This window comes from Lactuca serriola, chromosome 7 (assembly GCF_051521515.1).
Source record: "Lactuca serriola cultivar US96UC23 chromosome 7, Lser_US96UC23_V15, whole genome shotgun sequence".
NCBI lineage: Eukaryota > Viridiplantae > Streptophyta > Magnoliopsida > Asterales > Asteraceae > Lactuca > Lactuca serriola.
In genome coordinates, this window is record NC_136414.1 from 30,708,814 (window position 1) to 30,723,055 (window position 14,242).

Sequence of the window (14,242 nt, forward strand, 5' to 3'; positions counted from 1 at the left end):
CAGACGCTGATAAAAAGCATGGTACTGATAAGAAAGGGAAAGCTCAGTGCTTTAACTGTAGGAGCACTGATCATTTTGCAAAAGAATGCAAACAAAGAACTCAAAGCTCGGATGAATATTGGAAGCAGAAGTACAACAAGCTGGTTGAGAAACTAAAAGCAGAGAACTTGGAACATAAAGTTCTTGTTGTTGAAGAAGAAAAATGGAAGACTGATGAGGAGTCATCAGATGATGAAGTTAAGTGTCTGATGGTCAAGATAGAAGACACTGACGATTGTGAAAACAGCACAAGTACATTTGATGTTGATATGTCTGATGCAGTTGAAAATTCCAGGAAGCACAACACTGACTCTCCTTCAATGTATCAGGTTAAAAACTTTGTTTCCTATTCAATAAATGAAAAAATCAAAATGTTTGAGTATTTGGGTGTTCTTAATTCTAAGAAGAATCAAACAATAAGGGATTTGAAAAATCAACTTGATCTTCTTAAAACTGAAATATCCATGAAAAATAACATTATTGACTCCACTCAGGAAAATCTTAGAATCACTAGTTTGTCAAACTCATCTTTGTCTGCTGAAATTGATAATGTTAAAGATCTTTTGATCAAAGAACAAACTGTGCTTCAAATTTGGGCACAATCTCACAAAAATGCTAATTATATTATTTCTGCTCAAATTCCACATTCATGTGAGAAAATTCTTGGGGGTAACTTTGCAAAAGCTAAAAAAGTTTTTAAATCACAAGAAAAAGAATCTGAATTTTATTCCATGAATGAGGTGAAAAACAACTTAAAAAACAAGTTTGTCAGTAACTCTTTTATTAATCAGAGTCTAATTGATGAATACTGTGTTACTAACTCTAATGGTGTCACTAAGTGCGATCTTGAAATTACCGGAATTGATCCAACATCTTACCCTACACATCTTGTGAGACCAACTCCTCTCACTGAGAATATTATTGCCTTCCCTATCTCAAATGGAGTGTTTCACGTTGTTCATGAACAACTTAAACATTTTCCTAATTGCAATGCTTCTATGAACATGTCCAAATCAGATACTGATGTCAGCTCCACATCTGTCACTGATCATATTTTATCTTCCACTGAATTTAGTTGTGATTCAATGATAAACAAAGGGACTCAAAGTTCACTTGGTGAATCTTACAAGTCTAAATGTGTTAAGTCTAGAAATATGCTCACCAAGAAGAACTTTGGTACTAGAGTTTGTTACAGATGTGGTGATACCTCTCATAAGATCAGTGAATGCTCATTTGATGAAACATCTTTAAGAGCTGATAACATTAAAGTTAGAAATGAAAAATGGACTCTTAAGTCAAATTCTTTAAAATGTCTTCCTAAAGAGTGTTATAACTTATTATCAAATAACTTTGTGAATGACCCATCTTCGAATGGATCAGTATGTTCTAACTAGTTTCTCAGCACTGCAGGGTCAGGAACATCTTTGGTACTTAGATAGTGGATGCTCAAGACATATGACAGGATCCAAGTCTCTCCTGAAGATTATGTAAAGAAAACTGGTCATGCGGTAACATACGGAGACAATGGAAAGGGATTCACAAAAGGATATGGAAATATCAAGTGCAATAACGTGGTCTTTCAAAACGTTTTATATGTAAAGGGTCTCAAACACAATCTTATCTCCATCAGCCAATTGTGTGATGCTGACTATGAAGTTCACTTTACAAAGAAGGAAGGAAGAGTTGTCAACACTGACAAGAACATCGTACTTTCAGCAAGTAGAAAAGATGATATATATGTTCTTGATATGTTCTCAAGTGACAAGGCGCTGATGCAATGTTTCTTTACAAAGTCTGAAACCAATCTCAGCTGGATTTAGCATAAAAGGTTCTCTCATTTGAACTTTAAGAATCTATCCAAAATATCCAATCAAGATCTAGTTAGAGGTCTCCCAAAATTCAGCGTTGTAAAAGACAAGATGTGCTCATCGTGTGAACAAGGAAAACAAACCAAGTCATCATTCAAACCCAAGTCATGTTCTAGTATATCTGTTCCTCTTCATTTACTACACATGGACTTGTTTGGACCTATTCCTGTTCGTTCTCAAGGAGGAAATAAGAATACTCTAGTGGTTGCGGATGAGTTCACTCGATTTACATGGGTGGTTTTCCTGAAGAAGAAGAGTCATGCTGCACAGGAAATTATATCACTGATTCGTAAAAATGAGACACTGACGGGTCTCAAAGTTAAGTAGCTAAGAAGTGATCATGGCACTGAGTTCCGAAATTCAAATCTTGAAAAATTTTGTGATCATAAAGGCATTGGGCAAAACTTCTCAGCTCCTTGTACTCCTCAACAAAATGGAGTTGCTGAACGAAGAAATAGAACACCGATTGAGGCAGGAAGAACCTTAATGACTCATGCTGGTCTTCCTATGTCATTTTGGGCTGAAGCTGTTAATACAGCATGCTATACTCAGAATCGATCTTAAATTCACAGGATTCACAAGAAGACACCATATGAAATGCTGAAAGGTTGAAAGCCAGACGTATCCTTCTTTCACGTGTTCGGATGTATTTGTTATATTCTTAATCAGCGTGACCCAAGATCAAAATTTGAGCCTAAGGCTGACAAAGGTATTTTTGTTGGGTACTCATCTATTTCAAAGGTTTTTCGTGTTTTTCATGTGAACAGGCAGTGCATTGAAGAATCCATTCATGTGAAGTTTGATGATGAATTATACACTGATGAAAAGGTCACTCATTCTCCCTCTATTTTTGAAGAGCTTCTCTTTTGCCCATATGATGAAGTACCTCATGCTGAAGATGAAGCTACCATTTCTGACTCTATCATCCCAGTTCCAAGTTCCTTGAATAAAGATACTGCAGTTAGATCATCAACTAATTCGTCAGATGCTGATGAAACCCTTGAAGCTGAAGATTCTCCTACAACTGATGTTCCTCTCAGTAATAACTCGTCAGCGTCAAATCCATTGGAATCAGTTTCAGCTCCTGTACATCGAGATCACCCTGTTGATCAAATTATTGGGAATCTTCATGATGGTGTCCGAACCAGATCTCGTGTATCTAATAATTTCTGTATGTATGTTAACTTTGTTTCAATGATCTTACCTGACAAGATACACTCAGCTCTTCAAGACGCTGACTGGATTAAAGCCATGCAAGATGAGCTGAATGAGTTTGAAAGGCAAAAGGTTTGGACTCTTGTTCCCAGACCATCAGGAAAGACCATCACCGGAACACGCTGGGTCTATCGCAACAAGGTTGATAAAGATGGCATCATTATTCGCAACAAAGCATGGCTTGTTGCTCAAGGGTTCACTCAAATCGAATCCATCGACTACGGGGAAACCTTTGCTCCAGTTGCTCGCATTGAAGCAATCAGACTGTTTCTCGCATACGCATCCTACATGAATTTCATTGTTTATCAGATGGATGTGAAGACAGCATTCCTTCATGGTGTGCTAGAAGAAGAAGTATTCCTTAGTCAGCCCCCAGGCTTTGTTGACAAAGATCACCCGCATTATGTATACCGACTAGACAAAGCTGTTTATGAACTGAAGCAAGCTCCTAGGGCTTGGTATGAGACGCTGACATCGTATCTCCTTGAAAATGGATACAGACGAGGAGCAATTGACAACACTCTCTTCATCAAAAACAAAGGGTCAGACATGATTCTTGTTCAAATTTATGTCGATAACATCATATTTGGCTCTCCAAATGAGAAGCTAAGCAAGGAATTTGTAGAGATCATGTCTCAAAGGTTCGAAATGAGCATGATGGGGAAGATGACCTTTTTCTTAGGTCTTGAAGTTCAGCAACAAAGATCAGGTATCTCTATTTGCCAAAGTAAATATATTTCTGACTTGCTCGTTAAGTATTCTCTCAGTGACTGGAAACCAGCCTCTACTCCTGTGTCCAAGACTGATAAAATGCACGCTGATCCAACTGGAACTGATGTCAATCACTCTCTTTATCGAGGAATGATTGGATCTCTTCTGTATCTCACTGCAAGTCATCCTGATATCATGTTTGGAACTATTCTCTGTGCTCGATTCCAAGCTAATCCAAAGGAGTCTCATCTCATGGCCGTCAAACGTATTTTTCGATACTTGAAGGGGACACAGAACTTAGCACTGTGGTATCCTCACGACTCAACATTTGAACTTTTTGGATACACTGATTCAGACTATGCAGGATGCAACTTAGACAAAAAGAGTACGTCAGGTGGATGTCATTTCCTTGGAAATCGTCTCATTAGCTGGTCTAGCAAAAAGCAAACATCAGTAGCCATCTCGACTGCAGAAGCTGAGTATGTTGCTGCTGGAAGATGTTGTGCTCAGCTCTTATGGATTCAAAATCAGCTTCTATATTATGGGATCAAGTTCTCCAAGACTCCCATATACTGTGATAACACCAGTGCCATTCAAATCACACAAAACCCTGTTCAGCACTCGAAGACAAAGCATATCGAAATCAGACATCACTTCATCAGAGATAATGTTGAGAAGGGTAAGGTTGTTCTTGAACATGTCAATACTTCAGAACAACTAGCTGATATCTTCACCAAGGCACTGGATTCTCAAACAACTGCTTACATTATTGGAGAACTTGGAATGATCTCTTTGTAATTTATTTTGCTAATGTTTGCTACTGTCTTATAAGCTGATGTACTTTTCACTGATGATGACATGCTGATGATTTTTCACACTGAGTCCTTGGTTTGATCTCTTATCTTTCTCTCTCTTCTTCAAATCTTCTAAACTAAAGTTGAATGATTCACTGTATTAAACCATACACTGATAACAACTTGAAACTCTTTGCCGATGGTTAGATCAAAGCACCAAGATCTATCACACGCAACTATCTCTTCTTACCAATCTTTCACTGATTTTGTGATTCAGTGTGACAAAACACGCGATGATGAGAGTCCAACAGGCTTTGCCGATGGTTAGACCAAAACACCACGGTCTATCACACGCAACAATCCTCTCTTTACCTTCTTCTCACTCAGTGTCTAATGATTCAGTAAGGCGAACCACTCACTGATAAAGACACCACACTCTGTGCCGATGGTTAGATAATCTAACTAGTATCTATCACACGCACCAACCTCCTTGCTAGCCTTAATCAAGCAAGTTGTACCTTGAATTGACAGAGAACCATCCTCAGCATGTAACTTTTGTGACACTAATCTCAGCGCTTCCGCAAACACTGATTGTCGTTTCATCTTTAGTCCAACGGCTCCTTTACCCAACAACTATTTTTCTGATTTGACAGGTTGTTACAATACGCAGTTATTTTTGAAAAAGATAATCCTTGCCTTTTAAAAGCCCGTTTAATTCCATATTTAAACCTCTTTCAAACCCTAGTTCAAACCTTCCTTCCACAATTCAAATTTCCTCCGCGTATTTTCAAAACCCTAGATTCCTAACATTCTTTAATGGCGGCATCACTATTCACTTTCTCCTCTACTTCACGAAGGGTAATCACTGCCCCAAACTCTCCTCCTCTTCCAATATACATCAAAGCCACCAACGTTGTCTTCAATCCTGACATTCCAGATGTTCATCGAGGTCTTGGACTTGATGATTTTGTTAACTTCTTAGCCTCATGCCGACTCCGATACGCAATCAACGATGTTCCATCAGAGTTCTTTCCTGAACAAGTCTGTGAGTTCTACTACACTACAACACTCAATGATGAAAACAATGTCATCTCCGGGACTATTGGCCGTGGAAGACACTCAGTCTTTATTACTGCTGACCTCCTCAGTGCCGCGCTCCGGTTACCAATTTTTGATTTCTTCTCTGAACTCCCTCCTATTGAACGTTGTCGACGTCTCTTTGATCAACTGGGATATGATCACTCAAAGGCTGGGACTCGATCAGCTCTTATTTTGCGTCAGTGTATGACCCCAGGATGGAAATTCTTCACAGGTGCTCTGTGCAAATGTGTGGGTCATAAGTCTCGAAGTGGTGATCAACTGAGCACTTATGAGCAACAAGTCGTCTGTTCTCTTCTTCTCAACAAAAGGCTTGACTATGGAGCTTTCTTCTTTGATCAACTTGTTCAACTCCTTAGTGCAAATGTACGTGCTGATCATATTCCCTTTCCACGTTGGATTGCTCTGGTATTAGATAAATTTTTCGCTGCAGATTATTACTCACACTCTGGAAACCCTATCCAATGTCCACGTATGTCAACTCAAATGTATCAAGATGATCCGTTGGATACTGACATCGGCATCTCTGATAGGATGAGAGAATGGATTGCAAATCCATACACTGTTCCTTCACTCACCGCTGATACTGATGAAGGAGCTGATGGTAACCATGAAGATCATGCCGATCAAGAAGCTGAACCACAAGATGGTGGTCATTTCTCCCCTCAACTTTCTCATCATACTGTCTCTGTCACTGAGAAAGTTCACTCAGCTCAAGAGGAACCACTAATTCAGGGGGAGCAACCATTTCAGGGGGAGCAACCATCTCAGGGGGAGCATCCCTCCCAGGGGGAGAATCTACCCCATGGGGACCAACCTTCTCCGGGGACGCAACCACACTCACAAGCAGCTCCAGGTACTTCATTCCTTCACATTCCGGCCTCAGCATTTAATGAACTTTTGACACTGACTCGGGACATGAGTCAGCGTCTTCTACGCATTGAGGCTGATGTTCATCAGCTAAAGGGAGTTCTCTTGCATATTCCTTCCTCTAGCCCTCATACTGATGATGCTCAAAAAGGGGGAGATACTGATGCTGGGGATAATACTGATGATGATCCAAAAGAGAGAGACACTGAATATGTTGACAACACTCTAGTTCAGACTGAGTCACCAAAGCCAATGCACGAGTCTGATTCTACGGAACCTAATAGTCCAGCAGATACTGAAAAGCTTGTCGAAGATAGTGAGCATGATGATGAACAAGATGATGAATGTCAAATTTTAGATATGAACTTCATTGATCCCTCTATTCCAGTCCAAGAAGAAGATTCAAATGAGCTTGATAATGAATGTCAAAGGCCAGACATGAAATTCATTGATCCCATTATTCCGGTCCAAGGAGAAGATTCAGACGTTGCTAGTGAAGATACCCAACCTCTATCTCGCAAGCGCAAGGCAGCAGATACTGACATGGCCCCTTCACACACTGATACTTCTCTGTCCTGCAAGAAACCCAAGTCCATAGTCAGTATATCAAATTTGGCGGCTGAATGGAATATGTCTCCTGATCAAGTTAAGCAAATTCTTGATGAAGCCAATCAAGCTCAGCTTCTAAAGAATATTGCTCAAGCTGATGAATCTCTCATTCAGCATAAACTTCAGGCCAAATGATCTTTTGAAGCTCAGATGCAGAAATTCTTAGAATTTCAGTCCAAATCTCAATCTTCTCAGCCTCCTCCTAGCAGCAGTAAGCCTAAAACTGATAGTATTCTAGATAGGATTGATCGAAAGAGGTTTCAAGATGTTCTCAGACGACGAGTGTGTAGTGATAAAATCATCAAAGTTAAAGCTTCCAAACCACGCAATGAGAAAATTCTTACGTTGCTGATCACTCGTCAAGGTCCACAACATCCATACACTGAAGTTGTCAAGAGGGATGAGCTGAGCAAATATGGATATTCTGAATGGATGGAATTACTCGAATTAGCATCCAAGCAAACTTCAGCTCTCTCCTCTGAACTGACATGTGCTCTTCATCTGCTGATCAAGAAAGTTCAGCGTTTGGACCTTGTTCTTAAAGAACGACCATAGCATCAAGGCCAAAGTTCATCAGTTCCTAGAATCCGAAGAACCAAATTTCAAGTTGATGGTGAAGATGTGTCGGTTCTGAACTTTGGTGCTGGTGGAATAAACAACTCTCTTCCTATCGGTGTTGACCCGGTTCAACATAAATTTATCTCAGTTCCTGAACACGGGATGTTCTATCTTGACAAAAACAGAAAAATGTGTTTTCAGCGAACTGCTGAGATTCCAAGGGCTCCAACCACTCATCTCATCGGCTTAAGGAAAATGTGCATGAGTCATCAAGATCTCTCCGGAGAGTTTCACATCCTTATTGCTATGGAGCTACTGAACAGAAGACAGGAGTTGCTGGATAGTCCTTACTGGCCAGTAAAAATAGAAGCTGAAGCTGAGTATGAGGAATTCTTGTCCAGAGGTGTTCTAATTTAGTTGGTTTTGAACATCATCATATTGGGGGAGATTGTAAGGTCAAACCTTGAAATATGATGATGTTTGAAATTAATCTTTCAGCATCAGCGTATATCTCAGCATCAGCATCAGCATTTCAATAGCTCAGTGTATATAGCTTTATTCAGTGCATTGTAACAGATCTTGTATTTATCTTGTTTCCATAGTTAACGTATATTAGTTTGCTTTATATCCCTGATTTGTAGGGATTGTCTAGAATAGTATTATATATTGTTCTATATCGGTTTGTGTAGTTTTTACGCCTTTCAAAAACCCTAATAGCCGCTTTGTGCACACGATAATCTCTTTGTGAGATTATCATTCTTAGTGAAAGCTTTTCTTTGTGAACCTTATTGTTCTTATTTACAGTCATTGTTTGATAAATCGATTGATCTAAGGTCTTTTCAATATTTATTTCTTCATACATCAAATACACTACAAGGAACACTTTTGAAAGTTATTCATTTATATATATTTTGAAATCACGCATACATATACATATTTTGGATCATCACAACATGTCGTAAACAGTTTTATTACAGAAAATATCGGATTTTCTGGGTTATACAAAAAATACAATCCATTTTATATCAAACATGCTTATGAACTCACCAACATTCCATATGTTGACCATTTTCAAAATAACTTGTATTCTCAGGTAACAGATAAGCTGAAGAAAACTATCAAGTGTATTAGGATACCGTATTTTGTGACTTTTAAACAATTCATGTTATGCATATGTAATAGTTATACAATGTACTTGATGTGAACAATGTATTATGTAATGTTAATGATGAATGTTTTATGTTTCATGTATATTCATTGTGATGGTATTCAATTGATAGTCATGCAAGCTCTCGGACGTTTCCGCCGTCCGGTTCGAGGGTGTGACAAGTTGGTATCAGAGTTTTGTTTATAGTGAACTAGCATATCTAACCATACATGATATGCAACTATAATGTTAATGGGAAAAAAATAACTCTGAACAAAAATAAAATTTCATACTTATGTGCTTATATTAAAGCAACAATATAACAACATTTAAAAGTCTTTAGAGGATTCAAACATTTTCGATTATGCTCGGACAATCATGTAGCCGTATTGGGGGTAAATGTAGCCTGATCAACTACATTCACCCAAAGTACAACTGTCATGTGCCCGGGTGTGATTTTGATGATCGAGGAAACAAAGACTTGATTTAACTAAGATACCAACAGAAAACTATGTGTAAGCTATTTCCCTATGCTTATACGCTTCCATATAGGTACAATGGCAGGAATACAGCAAGATGATCCCTACTATCAAGCTCTAGTAGTCTATGGGGAGATTGAGGTGGGTCTAGATGACAATCCTAAAGAAAACCCTGAAGGAGGCCCTGCAATGGGTCAGGAGGTGGGAACCGGAGTGGAATCGGAAGAGTACGTAGTAATTGATTACTAATATGACGAATCTGACTGGGAGTCAGATGAAGAAAAGGACGTTAAGGAAACACCTAGTAAGCCCCACCCATCGGAAGCCCCATCAGACCCACACATGGTTTAGGAAAGTGATACAGACTATATACACTCTCTTGAGAAGGAAATAACAAATCTCATGCCTCAACTCTTTGCGGCCGAACCTAGAGCCGTTTGAGCCGAGCAAATGGAAGAAATAATCACACAGGAGGTAAATGAACTGGCTGAACTCATGATATGTCAGCTTGACGATTGAGTGTCATCATCATCATAACTGATAGAACGTACTCTACTATTATAAGTTCTACAGTATGTAGAACCAGCCATATCTCCTACTAGTATTGTGATCCTATTGATATTATGTCGTAATACTGTCGAAACATATATTTTCCTATGGATTGTATGCCCTTCAGGCAAATTTTCCGGTATTAAAAATGACTATTTCTAGTAGAAATGCTATGTGTTTTAATATGGGGTTGCACTTATGTGCACAAATAAACCATCGAAACCGTTAGATACTCAAGAACCTTGAAACCAAAATAACCTATGAACTCTATGAATAAGACTTAATATTCATGACAAATTTACGAATTACCTACTATCATAAACATCCCATAGGGATATAGATCGAAACATTGTGAACCATACGACAAAACGCGAAAGTTATAGAGTACCACCGGAAATGACCGTCGTTACTTACGATCCTGCTTATCATCATGCAGCAAAAGATGTCATCCCACATAAATAACAAGCACACCTGTGAAGCACCACTCTTGCAGATGGACTTTTCTACATTCCAAGTTGCTGTCACCACTACCGTAACCGCTGCTATGGCACAACTCAACGCAAACAACACCAACAGAGGTGGAAATAGCGTCAACAACACCAATCGAAATAACGACCACGGAAACCAACAAGTGGCAGCTTATCAAGGCTCTCCCAACCCCAAAGTTAAGAGCAGGAAGCGAGAATCAGGGAATAAGAGAAAGGGACAGCCAACTCGAGTGTCCTCGAAGAAACGACGTGTTGTTGCTGTCCATACGACCATGACACCCACTACATCGATACCAGCAAGATCATACGCTGGATGCCTCCCCAAGTGTCACAAATGCAATTCACATCATCATGGAGAATGCATGGAGAAGTTTCGCACAAAATGCAATTAGAAGAGTCATATTGCAAAATACTATAGAACCCAGCTTCAGCAAAACCGACAGCCAAACAACCGCAACAACAACAACCTCAACAAAAATGTTGGGGCCAGTCACACCTGCTATGTGTGTGGGAGAATTTGTCATCTCAGATGCAACCTCCCTAATGCTAATAACCAAGTAATGGGAGGATCAGGAAGGGTTTCGAACCTGGGTTAAGGCAAAGCAGTTCAAGATCCCGTGGTTGTAACCGGTACGTTTCTCCTTAACAACATATATGCATGCATCCTGTTTGATAGTGAGGAAGAGCGGAGTTTTATGAGTAATAAATTCAAACATTTGCTAAAACAACCACCCAGAAGCTCAATGAAGCCTTTACGGTGGAAATGACAAATGGGAAAACAGAAACAACTAGGGATATCTATGTAGGATACATGTTAACATTAAATCACCGCATTTTCCAAATAAAGTTGATTCCTGGGAGTTTCGATGTGATCATCGGCATGGATTGGTTGAGCCCCCATCATGCTGATATTATGTGCCCCGAGAAGGCTGTTCGCCTTCATCTTCCCAACCACGAAACCCTAATCATCTATGGAGATAAACATGGCGTCAACCTTCGTCTTATCTCCTGCATTAAGGCACATAAGTGGTTGCATAAGAAGAACTGTGCATTCCTTGCTCACATCGTAGATAAGGCTAAGGAAGAAATAAACTTTCTAGATATCCCAGTGGCGTGTGACTTTCCGGACGTATTTCCCGAGGATCTTCCGGGAATACCTCCCGATAGGCAGGTCGAATTTCGGATTGACCTTGTGCCAGGAGTTACTCCAATCGCCAAGTCTCCCTATAGGTTGGCTCCTGCGGAAATGCAGGAATTGTCAAGCCAACTCAGCATACTCTCGAACAAAGAATTTATCAGACCTAACTTCTCGCCATGGGGAGCTTCGGTTCTCTTTGTTAAAAAGAAAGACGGGTCATTCAGAATGTGCCTCGACTATAGAGTGCTGAATAAGTTCACTATCAAGAATCGCTACCCACTTCCATGAATAGACGATCTATTCGACCAACTTCAAGGAGCAAATTACTTCTCTAAGATAGATCTGCGATCCGGCTATCATCAACTCAAAGTCCGAGAAGAGGATATTTCAAAAACCACTTTCCGAACTTGCTATGGACATTATGAATTCATTGTAATGCCCTTCAGTCTGACGAATGCTCCCGCCATGTTTATGGACCTGGTGAATCGGGTCTGTCGTCCTTTCCTTGACAACTTTGTGATCGTTTTCATCGACGATATCCTAGTCTATTCTCGAAGAGAGGAACATAGCCGACATCTCCAACAAATCTTGGAAACCCTACGAGCAGAATAGTTGTACGCTAAGGTCTCTAACTGTGAGTTCTGGCTCCGTAGCGTAAACTTTTTAGGTCATGCTGTCAGCCAAGAAAGGATACGTGTGGACCCTTCCAAGGTTAAAGCCATTGAAGGCTGGGCAGTCCCAACGACACCCACAGAAATTCGTCAATTTATGGGTCTCGCAGGCTATTACAGAAGATTCATCCAGAACTTCTCCAGGAAAGCCAAGCCTCTTACCACGCTTACACAAAAAGGCGTACCATTTGAATGGACAGAGAAGCAAGAAGATGCCTTCCAAATCCTGAAGAAATCCCTCTATAGTGCCCCTGTGCTATCCTTACCAGAAGGAACCGAAGACTTTATAGTCTACTGTGACGCTTTAAATCAAGGTTTGGGATGTGTACTTATGCAACGAGGAAAAGTGATAGCCTATGCATCCAGACAACTGAAAACGTATGAAATGAACTATAACACTCATGATCTCGAATTGGGAGCAGTGGTCTTCGCATTAAAGATTTGGAGGCACTACCTTTATGGTACGAAGTGCACCATCTTCACTGACCACAAAAGCCTCCAGCACATCCTGAACCAGAAAGAATTAAATATGAGACAACAGAGATGGGTTGAACTGTTAAACGATTATGAGTGTGAAATCAAGTATCATCCGGGAAAAGATAACGTGGTGGCTGATGCCCTAAGCCGAAAGGAATATTCAAGTCATCGCGTGAAAACCCTCTTGATAACTATTAAATCCCACCTAATCTCGCAGATCAAAGAAGCTCAGTTGGATGCATTGAAACCCGAGAACACTACAAGTGAATCATTGCACGGGATGGAGAAGAACCTTGAAGTCAAAGAGGATGGAGTATACTATTTCATGGATAGAATCTAGGTCCCTAAATTTGGGGGATTCAGAGAAGTAGTCATGAATGAAGCTCACAAGACACAATACTCCATCCATCCGGGATCAGATAAGATGTACCTGGATATCAAACAACATTATTGGTGGCCAAACATGAAGGCAAAAATCGCCACTTACGTGGGCAAGTGCCTCACTTTTGCCAAAGTAAAAGTGGAATATCGGAAGCCCTTGGGGTTATTACAACAGCCTGTAATACCCGAGTGGAAATAGGAAAAGATTACCATGGATTTCGTGACCAAATTACCCAAGGCAGCGGATGGGTTGGATGATACATGGGTAATTGTCAACAGATTAACAAAATCCGCCCATTTCCTGCCAATAAAGGAATCTTACAAGATGGAAAGATTGACCCGAATCTACATCAAGGAGATCATGAGCCTCCATGGAGTACCAATATCTATTATCTTAGACCGAAACAGTAGATTTACTTCACGATTTTGGCAGTCACTGTAGAAGGCAATGGGAATACATTTAGACATGAGCACTGCCTACCACCCGCAGACAGATGGACAAAGCGAGCGTACCATTCAGACGCTTGAGGACATGCTTAGATCCTGTGTGATCGACTTCGGCAAGTCTTGGGACACCCACTTGCCTCTGATTGAGTTCTCATACAATAACAATTATCACACGAGCATCAAGATTGCTCCTTTCGAAGCGTTATACGGTCGCAAATGCAGGTCACCTCTATGCTGGGCTGAGGTGGGTGACTCTCAGCTAGCAAAAGGGAAAGCACCAAACAGTGCTTTAACCGGACCAGAGATCATCCGTGAAACAACTGAAAAGATAATCCAAATCAAGGCTTGACTACAAGCATCGCGGGACCGACAGAAGAGCTATGCTGACAAGAGGCGAAAGCCTTTGGAATTTCAAGTCAGGGACCGGGTGCTATTGAAGGTCCCTCCCTGGAAAGGGATGATTCATTTTGGAAAACAGAGGAAACTAAACCTGCGATACATTGGACCATTCGAGATCCTTTCCCGAATCGGTCGAGTGGTATATAGGCTACAACTTCCTGCAGAACTCAGCAGCATTCACCCCGTGTTCCATGTCTCCAATCTAAAGAAGTGCCTATCGGATGAAACTCTGTTTATTCCATTAGATGAAATTGAAATCAACAAGAATCTTCTCTTCGTGGAAGAACCAGATGAAATCATGGAC

General features: G+C 40.3%; 1 protein-coding gene across 1 annotated transcript; it reads left to right on the plus strand.

Annotated features, from left to right (window-relative positions):
- Positions 1 to 11,188: 11,188 nt before the first annotated feature.
- LOC145063839 (uncharacterized) lies at positions 11,189 to 11,851 on the plus strand. The gene has a single exon (XM_079011415.1). It carries the CDS (start codon positions 11,189 to 11,191, stop codon positions 11,849 to 11,851), a length of 663 nt encoding a protein of 220 aa, XP_078867541.1.
- Positions 11,852 to 14,242: the final 2,391 nt, after the last annotated feature.

Excerpts from the sequence above, each read along its gene's own strand:
- LOC145063839 (XM_079011415.1), top strand. The coding sequence starts at position 11,189 with ATGACAAATGGGAAAACAGAAACAACTAGGGATATCTATGTAGGATAC.